General features: G+C 39.8%; 1 protein-coding gene across 2 annotated transcripts in view; it reads right to left on the bottom strand.

Annotated features, from left to right (window-relative positions):
* Window positions 1-23,709, bottom strand: part of LOC126428190 (zinc phosphodiesterase ELAC protein 1-like) — a 70,277-nt gene that overhangs the window by 36,881 nt on the left and 9,687 nt on the right. For both annotated transcript variants that reach the window (XM_050090106.1, XM_050090105.1), the window contains 3 exons: window positions 23,407-23,549; window positions 14,030-14,222; window positions 968-1,065 (listed from right to left, as the gene is read on the bottom strand). In XM_050090106.1, coding sequence (XP_049946063.1) covers window positions 968-1,065; window positions 14,030-14,222; window positions 23,407-23,549 — 434 coding nt within the window. The remainder of the gene's footprint in view (window positions 1-967; window positions 1,066-14,029; window positions 14,223-23,406; window positions 23,550-23,709) is intronic.

Raw genomic sequence — 23,709 nt, forward strand, 5'->3', positions numbered from 1 at the left:
AGGATAACTCTCACAGAATAACTCTCAAAGCTAGCAAGTTTTCCTTCTTTTGTGTGTTGCTTTCGACAACTCGTCTGGAAATAGTTTGTGGAACAAATGGCATCCTACATCTGCTTGTATTGTGTAGAGAGTCACTGCAGGCCCACCAATCACTTGCCAGAGGATCCTTCAATCCTCTCGCCTCATTGTCTTCCTGATGTCTCCAGATCTGGTAGACCCAAGCGGGTGCCATTTCGTGTCTATTTCCTCCAACATCATCTGACAGGATATTTTGAATGATCCCCTGGCAAGCCACACGGCATGTTGACCAGCCTACGATAAGACCCATCTTTAGCTGATGCAATTGTGGGACATATCACCTAATATGCCGACCTGGCATTCTGTGCCTACTAACCGCCACCTCAAATCGGGATGTGATCACCACGTGAGAGACTCTTCCACTGTGCGCCGCTTAAACAGGGTCCGTGATGTAATACAGCCTCACTGAAAGGTCTGGGCACATGCTCATTGGCACCAAACTTTAATCATTTGCATATTGGATCTCAATGTACTTATCGGCAAAATTGCACATTTGTACCTTTCTTCCCTATTGGTGTGCTATTTTCAGTGTTCTTGAGTGTATTATGGAGCGCTCTTTAAATAAAATGTAATTTTAACGTTGTTTAAAAAGCTATAATCTTAAGTTTATATAACCATCTTATAATTAATTCTCATATCGATACGTATAGCTTAGTCTCATCTTTATAGAACACATGTATGCAAAAATCATTGCAATGAAAATATACATGTGTTTTCAAGATTTGCACTGTAATGCATCCCATAAAATGAACATGATTTCTTGGACAAATAAATGAATAAAAAGTGAAATAAATTTTCGTCTCTGGGGAAATCAGTTACGAATTTATGAGTCTCATCAACACCCTTCAGTACAGCAAAATATATTTGCATTAATAAAACAAATACTAACTGAGCAATCTTCTTCATCCTGGAAGCATCACAGGTGTCCCCAACAATGGTTACCTTACGACCCTTTTTCTTCGGTCCCAATACACTTGACGGTTCTATCTAGTTGTGTTAAGGTAGGATGATAATTACAGAAAAATGTATAGTCACAATCATTAGAAAATTACCAGTAACAACAAAAAAAACAGTGTCAGCACACACTCCAGGAAATTTTCAGACACAAAACTATCACAAAGTATTACATGCAAATAACAAAAACTCTTCCTACTCTCATTTTCTTTCACAAAAGGGAAGACATTCATCATGTCATATTTATTATAAGCAGTAAGTCGAACATACCATTGGCACTAAAACCATAAACACTTACCGTCATCAGAACTGGCGGTTACCATTTGTGATGGGGAAGTCTTTCTATTGCCTACTACAGTGTATCACAGACACCTGCTGTCTTCCTTTTCTGTCAGCAAAGTATGCACAATTCAGAAAAGACACCCTAAAACTGCCAAAAGCTGCTACATTATTAATTTTTACTATTTTTATGACTATATACTTATTAAGTATCACCATGTCACGAAATACTATCAACATAACATGGGAAGACAGTTCATCTACATCAAACTTACAGACGTAACACAAAAGTGCACCAAGCATCGTGGTATTACAATATACAGTGTGATCCAAAAAGTCATGCACTTGAAAATAAATGTCTTTGTAAGCAAGAGTTGCTTTGCACTCATATGGTCAGTCACTGCAAGGTTGCAAAACAGGTATCACCAACAGCAAACGAAGATGGTAATATACAATGGGTCAAGTCACATAAGATCAATAGTACATTACAGTTCCATTGCTTCATAAATATACAATTTTTTTAGGAGTTTTGATTAACAGTATTTTGACATTTGTTTGTATACACATGTTGCAGACGTATTTTATTGGAAATATCCAGATACCGCAGTGCTAAACAATTCAACAGTAACAATATTAATCATCCATTTCCAGGAAAAACAAATTGTTGTAGACAAGAAGAGAACTGGGGGACTGGCAATTTTAATGGACACAAAACTGACCAACACGAAGGATGGTGATACTGTTTGCCCTAAAACAATGCGAGGACACTATCTGTCCAAACCCAGATTTGTATTGTAGTGATCAGAAACCAAAGCAGCAGTCAAAATCTCACACGTATCATCTTTGTAGTGCAAAGGAATTTAAGATTCCAGAAAAAGAGAAATGTCTAGTGTACTGTACGTGGTTACAATCAGTTGTTGACATTGTAAAGATAAAGATATCAATCCCATACCACACGGGTGGAACCTAACCTCGACGCATCTTTGCCCCAGCTAGTTGGTGTCCCCGACAGGGAAATCCCACTGTACTGGAACTGTGCAGCTCGGTGCCCACCATTTGTTTTGGCACGTTAGTAACTGACTACAGCCAGAGCCTCCATAAAGAATTGGTCACCAGTGTGAGTGCAGTGCGTGATTTGGTAAAAAATTTATTAATTTATAGAGCTGAGGTTATTTATAAAGTCAAGGAAAGACTCTTAAGGCTACCATAAAGAGTCTACTAGCAATGGCTAACTCAATTCACACCGTGTTAAGTGAGTGAATGTGGCTGCAGAGCGACTGATTATGCTCGTGCGGACAGTCTCGCTCGTGCTTGAAGTATAATCGATTGAGTGCTACCAGACTGGTGTGAACTTGATTTAACATCATCATGTTGATAGCATTTTGGTGGGAATTCTGTTCAGAGTTACTGAAGTCACAGATAGGGCACGTCTACAGTTTGCCCTCAGTTCTGTCATAACTGTGAAGTCCGACTGTCTGCTAATCGAACAGCCAAAAATACACGAACTGGCTCAGTAAAAAGGAGGATCAACTTACAACATCTACGTAATTGCAGAACTGGACCAGATTTTCTTCACTGACAGAGTGGTTTCACCTTAGTGGATATGTGAACAGCCAGAACCCACATGTCTTCCACGAAAACAACTCGCATTGTCAGAAAACTGGAGTCTGGTGAGCTGTCTAATAGTGGGCCCAGTTTTCTTTGAAACTATAATGCACAGCATTGTGCAGCAACCCATCATGTTGATAGTATTTTGGTGGACATTATGCTCAGAGTTACTGAGGTCACAGATGTCTACAGGCAAATGGTTGGGAGCTTTCTCAAACTGGCACATCTTGAGGCACACGAACATTATTATTCATTGCAGCAGGATACTGCCACTTGTCACACATCTAGTCAAACAATTCATTTCTTAAGAGAATTTTCTGGTGGTCGAATCATCTGTAAAGGATTATGGCCACCAAGTTCTCACAATTTAATGTCTCCAATCTTCTTCCTGTGGGCCTACCTTAAATAAAGGGCCTATGAATACCGTATTTACTCGAATCTAAGCTGCACTTTTTTCCGGGTTTTGTAATCCAAAAAACCACCTGCGGCTTAAAATCGAGTGCAAAGTAAGCGGAAGTTCTGAAAAATGTTGGTAGGTGCCGCCACACCTAACTTCTGCTGTTGAATATATGTAGCGCTACACAGGCATGCTTTGCAGGCACAAAGATAAATACTGGCACCAAAACCTCTGCGGCAGTAAATAAATAAAAAAAGTGGAAGAAGAGATTTTTTTTTCTCCGCCCCGAGTTTCGACCACTGCATTTTCATACATTATCCAACGAAGTAAATACAAATTCCGTATTGTTCATCTTCGAAAGTAGCAGCATTTCAATGTACTACGAAAATCCGACTGGCAAGACTGTTTGGGATGTTTGTCAATATGGCCACCTCTACGTTCTGAATTTTTTTCCTACCTGTGAGAAGAGATGGTTGCTAATAGGAACTTTTATGAATTGTGAATCACATGCAGTATTCTCTTCACCATAAGAATAATATCAATATAAACATTTTGCCATGTATTCTTTGCTGCTGCTATCTCATTTAAATCCTATCTGCCTAATAAACTACGAAACTAGGGTGAGACAACAGCAAACGCGGAAGAATATACATAGCATGTCATGTTTATATTCATATTATTCTTATGCCTAATAGTGATACAGTCAGAAATTAAGCACGGCAATTGACTAGATTTTTAAATCTAAGATGACTAATTTCTGTGCAGAATATAACGTACTAAAGAGGCGTCTGCAAAGATTTTCAAACAGAGAAAAATTTTCGCTAAACTCTCGTTCAGAACATCATCTATCATACGCAGTCTATTATTTGGTGCTTGTTAATCATTATCAAAGAAAGCATCAGTGCAAGTAACAACAAATAGCAGTCTCTTGCCATTGTTTCGCTAATGAGACGATTCCTCTTTTTTTTTTATTGTAAGCAGCGGTAGCGCGCACAAAAGCGAGCCATGCCGCGAGCGGACACTGGTCGTAAACGCGCATTATCAGAATGTAACAAACAATGCATGACACAGTACAGTAAGGCATTTTCAGCTTAGAGTGACGTAAACACCTATAACAAAGAGAACGGTACTTATCAGATCAAAGAAAAATAAGCAATCAATTCAAACCACACGAAGCACATGAAAAAGTAAAGGTACGCGTATAAATACGGACGGAGCGCCTGACGCATAGCAATGGCTACCTGGTAAAGCTTAACTGCTAATCTTACGACTCGAACCAAACTACTGTAGCTGTATAGTCATCCATTCGACCTAAATTGTGTCTCATATTACAATGGACCAACTTTGTTTCGATTTGGAGGTGCGGCCTAAAACTTTTCTCTCCCCTTGAATTTCGAGTCTCAAATTTCAGGTGCGGCCTAGATTTGGAGAAATTTTTTTTCCTTGATTTTGACTCATTTTTCAGGTGTGGCTTAGATTCGAGTAAATACGGTACAGACTGCAAACACTGACAGAACTAATGATGAACACAATTATGGAGACTAGCAACATCAGGGTCAATGTGCTCTACAAAGTGACCTCGAGGGAGTTTCTACGCGTGTGGGGTTGCAAAGAAATATACACACACATATTTTTATGTAAGCGACTTTTCGATCACCCTGCACTTCAGTCTGCTGAACGTAACTCGTTCATCTGATGTCAACAGACTGAAATTGTAAAATCGAGATGCTCGATACGGTGGACATCTGAGTTACGCCTGTAGTTTTGATGCCACTGAACCATTCTCCCATGTTACATTGACAATATATTATTGTTTGATGATGATTTAATCTATACAACTACATAAACACAAGTTGTAGCTTAATGTTGTTATCAAAAATCTCAAATGCGTACATTATACATCCTCAGCCATACGGTAATGAGCAGCACGGGATGAGCGCACACTTCACCCGGCTACTGTCCAATCCCAGGTCTCGCCGCCGCCATTTCTCACTCGAGTAGCTCTCGAACTGACCTGATGAGCACATTTACTGATTCCATTGATGACTTATTGATATTGCAGCCACAAAATACTTTTTCTTTTTATTTTGTGTCGTATGTTTCCATATATGTACTCTATAGTGCTGAGGGAGGATTCATCTCACAATCATCAATGCTCTCAGTCCCTCTTTTATACGCATGACAATGACTCGGCACCTCAATTGTTGCGCGAGTTGCTACCTTTACTCCTCAAGTGCTCATTTAAACACACCTCAAAGTGCAGTGCTCATTGGAGCGAATAGGAAAAGTCCTGTGTGGTTACACAATACACAAAGTACACCATCAATACTGAAGATGCAGAGGGCTAGCTGTCTTGGCTGAGAGGAAATCTGTAATTCTTGCATTTTATGTGACAACTAGGACATGCACTGATGTGAGAGTAGTCACGGGATAATGATATGCACATATACAGATGGCAGTAGTATCGCATGGACAAGGTATAAAAGGGCAGTGCATTGGCAGAACTGTCATTTTTACTCAGGCAATTCATGTAAAAAGGTTTCTGGATTTATTATGGCTGCACAGTGAGAATTAGCAGACTTTGAACATGAAACGGTAGTTGGAGCTAGATACATGGGACATTCCATTTCCAGAAATTGTTACAGAATTCAATATTCTGAGATTCACAGCGTCAAGAGAGCCGAGAAGAACAAATTTCAAGCATTATCTCTCACCACAGACAATGCAGCAGCCAACTGGCTTCACTTAATGACCGAGAGCAGCCATATTTGTGTCAAGTTGTCTGAGCTTACAGACGAGCAACATTGCGTGAAATAACCACGGAGATCAATATGAGACTTACGCATCCATTAGGATAGTGTGGTGAAATTTGGCATTAATGGCCTACGGCAGCTTACAACTGATACGAGTGCCTTTGTTAACAGCATGACATCGCTTACAGTACTTGTGACAATACTGGTTGGACCCTAAACAACTCGAAAACTGTGGCCTGTTCATATGAGACCCTATTTCAGTCTGTAAGACCTGAAGCTAGGGTTCGAGCGTGGCACAAACCCCACGAAGCCAGGGACCCAAGTTGTCAACAAGACACTGTGCGAGCTGGTGGTGGCTCCATAATGTTGTTGGCTGTGTTTACATGAAATGGACAGGGTCCCCTGGTCCAACTCAAACAATCTTTTTGACAGGAGACTGTTAGGTTTGGCTACTTAGAGACCATCTAAAAACATTCGTGGACTTCATATTCCCAAACAACAATGGAATTTTTATGGGTGACAATGTACCATGTCACCAGGCCAACATTGTTTGTGATTGGTTTGAAGAACATTCTGAACAGTTCAAGTGAATGATTCAGCCACTCTCATCACCCAGCATGAATATCACTGAACATTTATGGGACACAGACTAGAGCAGGCTCTTCCAACCGAGCTCCAGGGAGCCGGAGCACTCCGGAGCACTCATTTCAGCAGCTCAGATCCCACGTCGAGGGGGAAAGCGAACTCACTGCCCCCTGGCCGCATGCAGCCGCAACTGACGCAATAATCCGTATTCAATGACAGCTATGACTAGCCGCGGGAGCCCTGTACCTCAATTGGAAGATACCTTTCTATTCATTGAGAGGGATGGTCGCCCGCAATGTCTTGTATGTCATAAAGTATTTAATTCTGCGAAGAGGTACAATATAGAACGACATTATACATGTCTTCACGCAGCGCACTTCGATCAGGTAGATGGCGTTGCACACAGAACTGGTAGCCAGGCTTAAGAATGACATATCAGGAGACGTAAGTTCAAAAATGGTTTTGTAATACGAAGGGTATCAAAACATGCAACATAGTTCGTGTTCTGTAATGCGTTTATAATTTTCAGGTGAATGAGAGCGGAGAAAACACTACTGAATCTGCAATTCGAGCAAGCTACAGGGTCACTCATCATTGCGACAAGTGGCAAGCCATTTTCGGTGGGACCACTCGTAAAATCATGCATGCTAGCAGTTGCAGAATGTTTGTTTCCAATGGAGGTGCAGGCAATTGAAGGGGTTTCGCTGTCAAAGCAAACAATGTTTCATTGAATCGTGGACATGGAAGTGGATTTAGAGACACAGCTCAGGGAAAAGGCGGAGAGCTTCGTTGCATTTTCGCTAGCACGTGACAAAAGCACCAACATATCGGACTGTGCTCAACTTGCAGTCTTTGTGCGAAATGTCGACATGGAGCTGCAAGTAACTCAAGAACTCTTGGATGTGGTACCACCCGATTACACCGAAACAGGACGTGACATTTTTGAAGCTGTTTGTGAGTCAGTGGACAATATGAATTTGCTGTGGGGTAAGCTCCATTCTGTAGCGACAAACGGTGCACCACAAATGATCGGGCATCAACAAGGTTTTGCTTCTAGTTTGAAAAATAAACTCAGGGGCAAATTCAGGAAAGACATTTTGACTCTTCATTGTTTTATTCACCAAGAGGCACTGTGTGCTCAAACAGTAGAGCTAGGTGGCGTAATGAAAGATGTCGTGAAGTGTGTGAATTTTGTGCGGCGTCACGGTATGAATCATCGCCAATTCAAAGGATTCCTGAAAGATCTGGAAGCGGAGTATGGGGATATACCTTACCACAGTACAGTTCGTTGCCTGACTCGGGGAAAAGTTCTTAATGTTTTCTTTGCCATTCGTGAGGAAATATCCCATTTTCTCGAAATGGAATGGGAATAAATGCGTTGTCTGAAAGATATAAAATGGATATCAGACCTGGGGTTCCTAGCTGATATAACTGTGCATCTGAATAATTTAAATCTGTCACTGCAGGGCAAAGGGCAGCTAATCGTTGACATGCACAACCAGATCAAAAAGTTCATGGGAAAGTTACGTATATTTGAGAGGAAGATTAGTAATGGACGTTTAACGTTCTTCAATCGTCTTGCTTCTTTACAACTACCTGAAGGTACTACTTTCGGCGATTACCAAGCAAAGTTAAAACAGCTCATCATGTCGTTTGAAATACGATTCAGAGACCTCACTAGTTTAGAAATGGAACTTAAGGTGTTCAGCACTCCTTTTTCAGTTTCCCCCGATGACCTGTCACCGTCACTTCAATTGGAGATAATTGATTTGCAGAGGTTCAAATGGCTATGAGCACTATGGGACTTAACATATGAGGTCATCAGTCCCCTAGAACTTAAAACTACTTAACCCAACTAACCTAAGGACATCACACATCCATGCCCGAGGCAGGATCCGAACCTGCGACCGTAGTGGTCGCGCGGTTCCAGACTGTAGCGCCTAGAATCGCTCCGCCACAACAGCCGGCAATTCATTTGCAAAATTCAACTTTGTTGAAAAAGAGGTACTACAACACGGATTTGTCACGATGATATTTTTCACTACAGCAAAAGAAATTTCCCAAGCTTCACAACAATGCCGCTCAGATCATGTGCATGTTTGGATCTACGTATTGTTGGGAGCAGCTTTTCTCAGCAATGTAAAGAGTAAAAAGAAGGAACGATCATTTCTTGAGGATGCAACAATGAAGGCCATCCTCCGCATTAACGCTGCGAACACTTTGACGCATGATATTTCCGATCTTCTAATGAAAAGAAGATGTCAAGCTGCAAAGGCCCAATAAATTTAGTATGCAATTTCGTGTAAAACAGTTGTTTCTTATTTATTTCCTGAACATCGTATTTCCTGGTGTAGCATGTCACCACGTCTTAGCAGCTAAGAGTATGAGGTTGTCGATCTTGTAAGACGCAGCTGGCACATCAAAACACTCGCCTTGCCACCTGCCTCAGCCAGCCGTGCCACGCGCCGGCCCACTCGAGTGGTCACAGCGAGCGACACAGCTCCCTGGAGCAGGGAGCGCTCCGCGGCTCACAACGGAGCCGACGAGCTGGAACAGCCTGGTCTGGAGGCTAGCTGGTGCACAACATCCTGCATTGGCAACACTTTCACAATTACAGATAGCTATGGAGGCAGCATGGCTCAATATTCCTGCATGCGCTTCCAAAGACTTGTTGAGTCAACACCTCATCAAGTTGCTGCACGCAGGAGGTGGTCCGACACAATATTAGGAGGTCTCCAACGACTTTTGTTACTTCAGTGTATGCTGTGGCAGTGAACAATGCTGCTACTACTACTACTACTACTACTACTACTACTACTATTAGTATCATCATCATCATCTAATCATTTTATCAGGCAATCACAAAACTTGATCCCAGTTCATCACAAAATGTGGCATATACTGATAATATCACTTCTCTTCAAAGCCTAAGCAGTATGTCTCTCTCAGCAATACTGTGAATGGGAAATTTTCGTTTTCTCTTTTATTTCCTCCACTGTTGTCTACAGCTTTCACCCCTTTACCGTACAGGAAATTTCACTTTATGAGGTATCACATCTGGTTCTGTTGTGATAACATTTATTTCTGGTGTTAAAAAGACCCAGGTTCAGCTCATATCGTTCGATTAAACCACTCACGTGTACTTTACATGAAGTTGTCACGTTGCCCCTTCCTTCCTTCTTTCTCCTTCAAATCACTTTTCTGGTGCACTGTGGAAGCTGTGAAGGGTACATGTTCAGAAAGTCTTCCCAACTCAAAAGGACATGCACAAGTGAACGTCTGAACTATCAGTGACACTCATGCTTTTACTTTCACACAAATGAGGCTAATCGACGGACTGAAAAGCAGAATTTTGATTACAACGCTTAATCTATGAACAAAAAGTATTACAAAACTAAGCTCACACAAGCTAAAAAAGCAGTATGTGAAAGGTGCACCAAAAAAAGCGTAAGGCAGCCTGGGAAGATATCTGACAAGATAATTCTTCCAGTCAGCTATATGAAACTCTGCCTGATCCATGAGAATTTAATGACTACTTTGTCACATCAGAGAACTTGGAGGCAAAATTAAGGCCACAGACATACCGGCAAGGTATCTGCCCAGTCCCCAGTTGTCTGAAAGCCCTTTGTTCCATTGGGATAAAATCAGGCCAAATGTTGTCTGTAAAAGTGTTTCCAAATTATCTAATTTTGAAAGTATGGACTGCTGCTGGATGTTTAATTATCTTGTTAAATAAACAGCTAACTTGATTAGTGAGCCAGTGAGTTTTATTCTTAATAAATGTTTTGGAGTATGGAGTTTTTCTGGATTCACTCAGAACCGCAAAAGTTGTCTCTGTATTAAAAAATGGTCATAAATAACTTCCCCAGAATAAGTTTCTCCTGTGCCAATATTCTCAAAAATATTTGAGCCACTCACGTATGTTCAATTAAGCGATTATTTTGAAAAGCATGACCTCCTTAGCAACAGGCAGTAAACATTTTAGCAAGATGAAAATACTACTCCAACTGTTCTCGAAACTGTTAATCAGACTAACAGCTTTCAAGAATAAGAAAACAGTGTCACTTCTATTATGTAATCTAAATAAAGCATTTGACTGGTTTTTTTTGTTACTGCTACCAAAATTAGATTACTACAGTATACAAAAATCTACATTAACAGTAATTTCTTCCTACAGAAAACAGTTTCTACATCTACATCTACATCTACATTGATACTCCGCAAGCCACCCAACGGTGTGTGGCGGAGGGCACTTTACGTGCCACTGTCATTACCTCCCTTTCCTGTTCCAGTCGCGTATGGTTCGCGGGAAGAACGACTGTCTGAAAGCCTCCGTGCACGCTCTAATCTCTCTAATTTTACATTCATGATCTCCTCGGGAGGTATAAGTAGGGGGAAGCAATATATTCGATACCTCATCCAGAAACGCACCCTCTCGAAACCTGGCGAGCAAGCTACACCGCGATCCAGAGCGCCTCTCTTGCACAGTCTGCCAATTGAGTTTATTAAACATCTCCGTAACGCTATCACGCTTACCAAATAACCCTGTGACGAAACGCACCGGTCTTCTTTGGATCTTCCCTATCTCCTCCGTCAGACCGATCTGGTACGGATCCCACACTGATGAGCAATACTCAAGTATAGGTCTCAATAAGAAATAGACACTTCCTCTTAGTAGAAATTGGTACAGGTGTTCCACAGGGCTCTGTCCTTGGCCCTTTTTCCTTGTGGCTGTCAATGACCTGTCACATTGTGTATCAGTCAGTTATCTGCTATGCTGATGGTACAACTTATTATTCATTACAACATCCCAAATCTTGATATGATTATGCAAGAAACTCTTGACTATTACACCGGTTTGCAGCCAGTTAACTTGTTTGTAAATCCAGACAAAACCCAAAAGCTTATGTTAGAACTGTCCAAGAACGTAGATAATGTATGTATCAAGCTCTTAGGAATACAGACTGATGTCAAACTCAATTGAAAAGAACATATCAATCAGGTCATAAAAAAGATTTCGTAAGTATCCCACCTCATGGGGAAGCACATAGGATCAGCAATTATTGTTTCTGTTATGACATACATTGTGGTCTTTCATATGCACACATTCTCTTCACGTCAGTAAGAAAAAATAAATAAATAAATAAAAATGGTCTGAGTAATATACAAGGTTGGTCCTAAAGAGCACTTTCATCCTCTTTTTGCTACGCTCAGAATCTATTCATCTATGATTCTGCACTCTCTGTCAAAAGCAACTTTACAGAATGTGTTATCAGGGAAACAATGACGCTAGAAATAAGGCAAACACTGGCATCTCAATGCACTGGCTAGCAATAACAGAAGTCCCTTAAAAAGGAATGTCCTCAAAATTTTTTAACACGTTTCCTCTCACTGCTCGATCCTTACCGTTTAAATAAATCAGATTTAAATTACATGACAGGCTAACAAAAAACCAATGTTACAATATAAAGAGTTATGATACAGACAAAGCTGATATGAACATTTCAGATTGTAGCTGTATATAAAATACACTACTGGCGATTAAAATTGCTACACCATGAAGATGACGTGCTACAGACGCAAAATCTAACCAACAGGAAGAAGATCTGTGATATGCAAATGATTAGCTTTTCAGAGTTTTCACACAAGGTTGGCACCGGTGACGACACCTACAACGTGCAAACATGAGGAAAGTTTCCAACCGATTTCTCATACACAAACAGCAATTGACCGGTGTTGCCTGATGAAACATCGTTGTGATGCCTCGTGTAACGAGGAGAAATTTGTACCATCACTTTTCCGACTTTGATAAAGGTCAGATTGTAGCCTATTGCGCTTGTGGTTTATTGTATCGCGACATTGCTGCTCGCGTTCGTCGAGATCCAATGACTATTCGCAGAATACGGAATCGGTGGGTTCAGGAGGGTAATACGGAACGCCGTGCTGGATCCCAACAGCCTCGTATCACTAGCAGTCGAGATGACAGGCATCTTATCCGCATGGCTGTAATGGATCGTGCAGCCACGTCTCGATCCCTTAGTCAACAGATGGGGACGTTTGCAAGACAACAACCATCTACACGAACAGTTCGATGACGTTTGCAGCAGCATGGAGTATCAGCTCGGAGACCATGGCTGCGGTTACCCTTGACGCTGCATCACAGAAAGGAGCGCCTGCGATGGTCCACTCAACGACGAACCTGGGTGCACGAATGGCAAAACGTCATTTTTTCGGATGAATCCAAGTTCTGTTTACAGCATCATGATGGTCGCATCCGTGTTTGGTGACATCCCAGTGAATGCACATTGGAAATGCATATTCATAACCGCCATACTGGCGTATCACCCAGTGCGATGGTACGGGGTGCCACTGGTTTCGCGTCTGTCACCTCTTCTTCGCATTGACGGCACTTTGAACAGTGGACGTTACATTTCAGACGTGTTACGACCCGTGGCTCTACCCTTCATTCGATCCCTGCGAAACCTTACATTTCAGCAGGAAAATGCACGACCGCTTGTTGCAGGAGCTGTACAGGCCTTTCTAGATACAGAAAATGTTCGACTGCTGCCCTGTCCAGCACATTCTCCAGATCTCTCACCAACTGAATACGTCTGGTCAATGATGGCCGAGCAACTGGCTCGGTACAATACGTCAGTCACTACTCTTGATGAACTGTGGTGTGGTGTTGAAGCTGCATGGGCAGCTGTACCTGTACACGCCGTCCAAGCTCTGTTTGACTCAATGCCCAGGCGTATCAAGGCCGTTATTACAGCCAGAGGTGGTTGTTCTGGGTACTCGTTTCTCAGGATCTGTGCACCCAAATTGCGTGAATATGTAATCACATGTCAGTTGTAGTATAATATATTTGTCCAATGAATACCCGTTTATCATCTGCATTTCTTCTTGGTGTAGCAATTTTAATGGCTAGTAGTGTACTTCATTTATATATGCAATACTAATTTTAACAGTTTGACGCAACTGTAACTTGCTATCACTGAAAAAGCCTGTTCTAATGTATGTGGTCAAAGGCAATAAAGAATCTGAATCCATCTGCATTGATGGATTCCTGCCATTAAGTCCACACAACATGCAGCAGTAAAGTGGAAGTTCAGAGTTTACAGTCTGCAGACTTGTTGTGATCTAAAAGGAACTTGCTTATAGTTTACTTACCCCCCCCCCCCCCCACGCATACACACACACACACACACACACACACACACACACACACACACACACACACACACACACACACACACACTTAAAATTTGAGATTAAAATATTTGGAAATTGGATACTGACTTACTACAACATAAGCTTTTATAAGAAAGACTAGCCAACTCAGAGAATATGAGAGTGTACAGACAAAAGAGGATACAGTGTTTCCATGTATTTTGACGCTGTGGCCTGCCTTGATCCTGCCGTAGAGGGGCCCAGGGGGCACACCGAGTTGCTTCAGCTTCTCGACGTCGAGCCGTCCGGGGCTGTCTGCTTCCGTCACCACAAATCCAAATGACGGGATGCTGTGCAAGGCTGCACCCGCCAGCACAGTTGCGCTCTGCTCACTGAAACTGCCACACGACACAAACATTTGACTGGAATATTCTCAGGGTGAGAAGCTTGTTTACTTCACGAATTCTAGCTTAAAGGCGATCGTGTTAAGTTGATGAGGGAATGTCGTACAGTAACCTCTGCAGACACACGGGTTTTTTTTTTAACAGAAGCTTACTTGAAAATAGTTAAGAAGTTTTTTTGGAATTTACATTAATGAGGTAAATTGCAAAAAAACACAAACCCGGCGTAACAAAAGTTGGGTTCATAAAAGGCTAAAAACTGCAACTAATGAATCTGCAACCAGGACTCCAGCCATCTCTAACATCAAAGGCAGAAGCAGTAGACTTCAGAATACAAATAAGAGGCAAAAAAACACCATAAGTTGTTCATCAATTTTATAAAGAAATGCTGCTTTTAATCTACAAATACCAAAATGTAGAGACACGAATACCATATTTCCAGAATGACCTCAGAAGCTAAAACAGCCTGGTGAAAATACTGTAGCTACAGAGAACTTAAGATGGAAAAACTGACAGCAACTGTTAGTTTATTTTTCATAATGTCCTTGTAGCATTCTATATATATATATATATATATATATATATATATATATATATATATATATATATATATATATATATATATAAACAAAGATGATGTGACTTACCAAATGAAAGTGCTGGCAGGTCGACAGACACACAAACAAACAGAAACATACACACAAAAAATTCAAGCTTTCGCAACAAACTGTTGCCTCATCAGGAAAGAGGGAAGGAGAGGGGAAGACGAAAGGAAGTGGGTTTTAGAGGAGAGGGTAAGGAGTCATTCCAATCCCGGGAGCGGAAAGACTTACCTTAGGGGGAAAAAAGGACAGGTATACACTCGCACACACGCACATATCCATCCACACATACAGACACAAGCAGACATATTTATATATATATATATATATATATATATATATATATATATATATATATATATATATATATATATATATATATATAAAAAATACCCATGCACCTCACCAAATTATTATTTGGTTATTCCATGTCAATTCAACCAATTTGACAAAATGTTCCAGCTGATAGTATCAGATTTGACTAAAATTTAGCACACCAATGCTAACAAGTGTGGAACACTCATGTACAAAATTTTAAGTTCCCCTGCCAATTAGTTCCAGAATCATGACTTGTGAAAGAAGGTGGCGTGACCCAGAAATTGCAACCCGCTTCTGGCAATCTATCTTCAGACCCAACTTCAGGTCTTGATAACTTTGGAACTATTCCACACAGTCCAGTGAAATTTTTACAACCCAGTAACATCCACTTAGAAGACACACTCGATGAATCAAGACACCAACAACATATTTCTGAGGGAAAATAAATTCCAAAATGTTTTTAAAAATGTAATACATTAAAATGTACATACTTAGGTGCCCTCTATGCCAAATATAATTCACTCAAAAAAGATATAATTTTTTTTGTGGTAAGCTTAATGTGGCCTACACACACACAGAACTCCTCTTGCCATATCAGTCACACAAACAGAGTTACATGCATACGAAAATACAAAAATTTGAAAAATTACCTGAAAAACATGGAGTTTCGAAGTGTGGTAGCACAAAAGGGACAAGTGATATCCAAGCCAAATTTCAAACACTGCATAAGTAGACCATAATATAATATGTGGCAAAATTTCAACTTCTTATTGCAAGGCATTTGTGCACAATAAAAGTTGACAGAGATGTATTTCGTTACGTTTCTTTTAACACGATTTAGTACGTAATAGTCATGATGCAGACAGCTTGTTTCAGATAAAGCTGCAGCAATTGTTGGGAACCATTAGGCAACAAAAAGTTAAACAATGGTAGTTTTCAGGTACAGAATGAGTCATTGTTAGGCAGGAACAACAAAGGAAACAAGCAACAATTACAGGTTACTCATGTTTTTAAGATTCTAGTTCAGACTGATCAGTACTGTTGTGGAAAGTCAGTATGGAGGCAGAAGAGTGTACTAGTGGTGCTTTTGTTCAAACAATTTGCAGTATTGGTAGAGCACAAGCATCTGAATGTCATAAAACAACATATGGAACAAAACGTGGCATTCGCTTTGTACTGTATGATCTGGATGAATCAGACCAAGATTTGTTGCTATGGAGATCCGGGATACACCCTGTTTGCACAAGAAGTACAGTTTCAGGAAACTGCAGTGTTTGTTATCAAGTGTTTCTGGATAAGTATTCTTTGCTACAAAGAAGTTGTTTTGATCCATTTCGGATTCATAATAAGACAGTGAAGTGTAGCCTCAGAGAAACTGATATAAAATCAGTATTGAAAGTGAATCAGTGCATGGGACTTAACATGAAACCAGGACAAAAGTTATGTGCCAGGTGTGTTACTCTGCTAATAAATGAAGAATATTCTGATTATTTACATGGTAGTGACGAAGAGTATCAGCCACCTACAACCACAGCAGATTAGCAATTTAATACTTCAGTGGCTGTTCTTGGTTTGTCTCACATGAAGACACACAAAGTTGGGAAGAGAGACAGGCCCAGATATGGTAAACTAAGAAGCTCAAATGGAATTGAAACACAAAATAGCTGAGACACTAATGGTGGAAGAGGAAGAACTATCTGCTCCAAAGGAACGGAAGTCAGGCCAGAAATGTTCTGATTTGGACAAAATTGTGCATGATTTGAAAGAAAAATGTGCTATATCCACATGCCACAAAAAAGTAGCTATTCTTACCCTTGCACCTTCCAGCTGGTCTATTGACTACACTGCAAAGGAATTCAATGTTTCTGCATATATGGTAAAGCAAGCTAGGAAAATAAAAGCAACCCAATGAGTGCTTCCACAACTTCAGCAGGCTCAGGGTAAGCAATTGAGTTCAGAAATAAAAGTGCTAGTGTCGGAGTTTTATGAAAATAATGACTACAGCTGAATAATGCCTGGAAAAAAAAGACTATGTAATGGTGAAAATGGGAAATGTATGTGTACAGATGCAAAAAAGACTGTTGCATAGCAACATATAACTATATGTATAATTCAAGGGAAAGTATCCCAATACCAAAGTAGGATTATCATCTTTCTTCAATCTTCGGCCAAAATGGGTTGTGCCTGTAAGTGCAAGGGGCACACACAATGTGTGTGTATGTGAGACCCATCAAAATGTTAAGCTGATGTTTGCTGCTATGAAGGATTCTGGTCTGGATTACAAAGGTGCAAGGATGCTGCTTGTGTGTGACATCAGTTCCTACCAGTGCATGATACACAGATGTGGAAAGTGTCCTGGTAAGGCAAATCTTGCAGAACATATGAATAACAAACTGTATGGTGAACTCCTTATGGATGACAATGAACTTATTTCTTATAAACAATGGACACACATGGATCGCGTAAGTCTTGAAACAAAGCAAAGTACAATGGAAGATTTTGTTGAAATGTGTTGTCAAAAAATGGACCAACTGACCACACACAGCTTCACAGCAACAGCACAATCAGCTTATCTTCAGTTTTGTATGGATAATTTGAAAGAAGATGAAATTATAGTAATACTAGACTATTCTGAAAATTATGCACTTATAGTTCAAGATGCCATCCAAGGATATCATTGGGACAACAGTCAAGCAACTCTCCAGCCATTTGCGATTTACTATAGAGGTGATGTGTCTGTCATGAACCTGTGCGTTTTTAGTGACTGTTTAATTCATGATGCCACTGCAGTTCATGCCCACATTCGCACTGTCATGGCATATGTGAAAAACAAGCTGCCTCACATGCATTTTGTGAAATACTTCAGTGATTGGGCAGCTAGTCAGTACAAAAACTGTAAAAAATCTCAAAAATTTATGCATGTATTACCACGATTTTCAGATTCATGCAGAGTGGAATTTTTTCGCAACAAGTCATGATAAAAATGTATGTGATGGTATTGGTGCTACCATTAAACGCACGGCGTCACGGGCCAGTCTGCAGCACCCTACAGAAGGTCACATTCTAACACCTATTCAATTATTTACCTGGGTACAGAAAAATATCTCTCGCATACAATCATTCTACGTTTCGAAAGATGATGTGAAATCAGTCGAAGAGTTGCTAAAAAGCAGACTAGAACATGTTAAAACTGTTGCAGGCACAAGGAGCCATCATCACTTCTCTCAAGCGGACTCTGACAATGTGCAGATGAGCCAACTGTCCGGTTATAACTATAGGTTCATGCACAACGTGTGTCTTCACAGTGTGTGACTGACTCAGGATTCAGAAGCAAAAGCAGCAACCTACAACCAGGTTGCTATGTTATTGCTGTTTATGATGACAAATGGTACTTAGGATGTGTTGCAGAGTGCTGTGAAGCAGAAGGTGATGTATTTGTGAACTTCATGGCACCAGCAGGACCAGCAAGATCATTTCATTCGCCACATTTGGCAGACAGGTGTTGGATTCCTTTTGAAAATATTCTTATGACAGTTCCAGTTCCTACCAAGGTATCAAGAAGACAGTACAATTTGCCACTCAATGTACAGAGTACAGTAGCTAAAGTGTGGGAGAACTTCTGTTCGAGGCACAATCGACTGATTTTTAGCAGTTAAGGTGCAGTAAACATTAATGGTAGGTTGCGTTAATCTGCCTGTGTGTTGTTGCTTAGTGATTAAACAGTTGTGGGAGAGGATAAGAAGAGGCAGAACAGTTTACGATATGTTTTTACAAAATTGTGTTGTGGAACAATGGCCGTATCACTAAATACGTCTGTCAACTTCCATTGTACACAAATGCCTTGGAATAACAAGCTGAAATTTTGCCACATATTATATTATGGTCTACTTATGCAGTGTGTTAAATTTGGCTTGGATATCACTTGCCCCTTTTGTGCTACCACACTTCGAAACTCCATGTTTTTCAGGTAATTTTTCAAATTTTTGTGTGCATGTAACTCAATTTTTGTGAATGATATGGGCAAGATAGAGTTCTGTGTGTGTTTAGGCCACATTAAGCTTACCACAAAAAAAAATTTATACCCTTTTTGAGTAGGGCACCTACAATATGTACCTTTTAACGTATTACATTTTTTTAAATCACATTTTGGAATTTTTTATTTTTGCTCAGAAATATGTTGGTGTTTTGATTCATGGAGTGTGTCCTCTAAATGGATGTCACTTGGTTGTAAAAATTTCACTGGACTCTGTGGAGTAGTTATTAGGCCCTGAAATTTGGTCTGAAGATAGATTGCCAGATGCAGGTTGCAATTTCCAGGTCACGCCACCTTCTTTCACAAGTCATAATTCTGGAACTAACTGGCAGGGGAAACTAAGACTTTGTACACGAGTGATCCACACTTGGTAGAACTAGTGTACTGAATTTCAGTCAAATCTGAGACTATGAGCTGAAGCCCCTGGTTGAACTGACATGGAATGACCCTATTAGTACCAGACTTTTACAGGCGCGCACATTATATAGAACAGCTTTCAGTGACGTGAACACAAGCTCTGAGTGTTGAAATTCTTACACACAAAATTACTGTAACCACAGTTTTGTCAGCTAAATAGCAGGAATCAAGAATACAGATACTTCAAATACTGTGGAGAGACTGGTAAATTTCTTTTAGCAACAAGCAGCATTAATGAAACACATCTGATCAGGCAAATGCTATTTTCATACCAGTCTTAGAAAAATATCACAACAAATAAGGCCAACACGATTGTTGCATTTTCATTACTACTTCACACATGAATACAGGACTATTAAAAAAAAAAATTCAAACATTTACTGCTTCCGAACTACAAAAGACAGAAACACAATTCCAACATTCCTGGAAAAAGAGAAGTTGAAATTTTTATGCATTCAATGTGAGCATCATGTGTTACATGACAAATATCAGAATGGTGGCTCATTTCCAACCACATATGAAGCAGATTGTCTTAGAGAAATTTTCTAGGCACATTTGACTTTACCTGAATGAGACCATTCTATGATGCTGGACTGTAAGAGGAGGAGACCTCACACCTCGTGACCAATCTGTCGGGTTACATAAAAGACCACATTTTTATCCCCCCATCCCTAACACACTTGAAAGTCTGAGACATTGCATTGCTGAAGCTGTAAATTCAATAATGAGAGACCAGCTGCTTTGTGTGTGGCAGGAAATGAGCCACCATTTTGATATTTATCGTGAAACGTGGTGCTCACATTGAATGCATAAAAATTTGAACTCTTCTCTTTTCAGGAACGTTGGAATTGTGTTTCTATCTTTTGTAAATTGGAAGCAATAAGTGTTTGAAATCTGTTCCCTCTTTTTGACCAGCCCTGTAATCCACTTTTCTAACCGAACAGTTTCTCATGAACAATCATAGCTACATCGAGTGCTACTTCAGATCTGACATACGTCTTGCAACTTTACTTTCTTCACCTCATTAAAATCCAGGAAGGAAGATCACAGTTCACCATCCCTTGAACAATGAGGTCATCAGATACAGTGCACAAATTACAATTGGGAAAGGAGAGGGAAGAAAACAACTTGAAAGATCAGTCGGAAGAATGGACAGGGTGTTGAAAATCAGGTTATACAGTGAACAACAACAAGAGTAAAAGAAGGCTAATGATATGTAGCTGAATTAAATCAGGTGATGCCGAAGGAATCTGATTAGAGAATGAGACACTAACACTAGTATATCAGCTTTGTTATTTGGAAACCAAAATAACTGCTAATAGCTGAAGTAGAGAGGATACAAAGTGCAGACTAATGATACAAGAAAATCTTTATCAAAATTCATTTATATCTGTTCACATAAAAGGCAATGTCCTGACTGACTGACTTATCACCCAGAGTGCTGATTTTATACTGTAAGCATTGTTCACGAGCGAATTTTTCAAAATTCCAGGGAATGAAATGCTTTTTGAAAATATGTCCCTATCAAGACAATTTTGAAAATAGGACTACGAAAATTGGTATTTGGTTTGTCGGTCAGAGTAATGAAATGTGTGTTTCAGCATGTCTGGAAATTTAACCCCTATGGGGATGAAATTCTGGAAGAATGCTTTCCTGAAAATAAATTATTATAGAACTACTAAGACATTTTTAAAGCCACATATGAAAATTGGTATTCAACTTCTCGGTTACAAATAAAAAAATGTATGTTTCAATGCTTTTGGAAATTCAACATTCACAGCAGATGAAATGGGGGATGAAATGACTATAAAAATATTTAATTACAAAAGGATTTTTAAAGCTAAATCTCGGCACACAGACTGTGTATCCGAACATCGAACGTTGAGTGTGCCGAGTTTCTTACATCATAACATGGAACAGCATATTGAAGAATCCTTCCGAATGTGCAGAGCAACATCTACCATTTCAGATATTCTGAACACGCATCTGAGCATCAACCAATGAGATGGCAGAACGTCACCTATGTCACACGCACACCATCTCCTTTCAGTATGGAGTTGCGAGGCACCATATTGGCAATCAGTTGAAGCCCATACATATATACACCATTTTTGAGTACCAGCAAATTGAGAATCTCTCACAACCCATCATCAATTGTACGATTCGTCATAATGAAATGATGAGAAACATCATATTCGTGGTAAAAGAATTACTGTAACTTGCGTATTATGAGAGTACTGCATTTGAAGGCAACAGCACATTGAGGATCCATCAAATACATTGTTCTTGGTACAATTTGTTACAATTAAATTTCAGTTAGTAACATAGCTATGATTAAAGCTCTCAGGAGATGGTAACATGGTAAGACCAGCTGCCACAGAGATGGGGTCATTTTAGAGCAGTGAGGAGCATTACTGATTCATAACAAGGAGTGAGATGTAATGCGTGGTTCTGTCTCAGTACAACTAAATAGTTTTTTTTTTCTTTCTAATGTTTGCATTTTTAATAGGCTCTGATACTTTATGTGTAGTTTATTATATGTATATACTATAATACTCAATGTTATGTAAATATACGTGTGCTGTTTACAAGGCACGAGCTTGTTCGACTGGCTTAATCCACGGGACAGCTCGCACTACTCATAATAAGATATTTTACTCTTTTTTCTTTTAAATGTTCTAAAGATTCTGCTACTGAATAGGAACAGTGATCAAGGAAGACTGATCTTACGGTTTTACTACAAAGTGAGAACAATGAAATAATAATTATCTTATGTGGAATACTATTGTAAATTTCTATCACTCTATTTGTAATGGAACTTTTATAAGCCAATGTCCTTACATACTACTTTCCTTTTTGTCATAAAGCACATCCATGGATATTGAAGTTTTTATTTATGTATACTACAGATAGCGCTACATCACTTGCAAATGGGCAGTGGAGGAGATGTGCATTTTAATAGAGCTAACACAGATATTTTATGTGCACCCATTTCATTAACAGTCCGATTTACTAACTAGGAACATCCCACAACTGCCACTGGAGCATGCTGTGATCACGTATATCACGTTGCGCCAAGTGTACCGTGTGCACGTGTCACATTGTTTCTGAGCATTCGGCAACACGGTGAACTCGGCACACACAACATTGACAGAAAGCACAGTCCACGTACCGACAGCTTAAGGGGGTGAAATGGGGCCCGGCTGGTTCACTGACTCATCACTGCCAAACCCAAAATGATAAGGATAGAAAATTTGGGGTGGCTGTGGATCTTATACTGTAAGCATTGATCAGTACGGGATTGCTTGAAATTCCATCTATAAGGGGGTAAAGCAGGGGATGGAAGGTTTTTTGAAAATATGTCACTATTAAGGTCATTTCTAAGCTAAAAATATGAAAACTGGTATTTGGTTTCTCAGTCAGAAATAAAAAAATACATGCTACAGCAATTTTTGGAGATTCAGTCACTAAGGAGATGAAACACTGGATGACATTAACATTTGTTTTGAAAATAAATGGTTATTAAAATGCTACTAAAGCATTTTTAAAGCCACATATATGAAAACTGGTAGTTGACTTCTAAAGAAATGTGTGTTAAGGGATAAAAGTTTTCATGGAAATGTCACTACAAGAAATAAAAAGGCAGGATTAACAAAGAACACTTACTATAGCTACCAGAATCGCATTTGCTTAATGTACTCTCAGAAAAGACTGTGCTTCTATGGCCTTCATTAGCATGGAAACGTAGATGTTCAAATTTGTGAACGTAAAAAATTTGATTTGAGAAAAACAAAATCTGTGTCAGACTTACACTTCCCACACACCACTATCATCACACACTATACTTCGACCTCCGATCTCCTGCGGGTGTAGACATCCGTTGTCATCGTTGTCCACTTTCCAGTCGTGCCAATCGTCAGGATATTGATGTTGAGCTATCATCAACTCGTGAACCTACTAAAACAATCCAGGTTTACACTAATGCGGTAACAATTTTTCTTTGTTGTGCTTTAAGCCAATAATATCAAAAGGGAAAATTCACTTAACTATATAAAATTATGAGACAGAACTGCTGTTAATCAGTCGTCTTCAGTGGGAAAAATTCTTAGTACTG

Source organism: Schistocerca serialis, chromosome 12 (genome assembly GCF_023864345.2).
Source record: "Schistocerca serialis cubense isolate TAMUIC-IGC-003099 chromosome 12, iqSchSeri2.2, whole genome shotgun sequence".
In the NCBI taxonomy this organism is placed as follows: Eukaryota; Metazoa; Arthropoda; class Insecta; order Orthoptera; family Acrididae; genus Schistocerca; species Schistocerca serialis.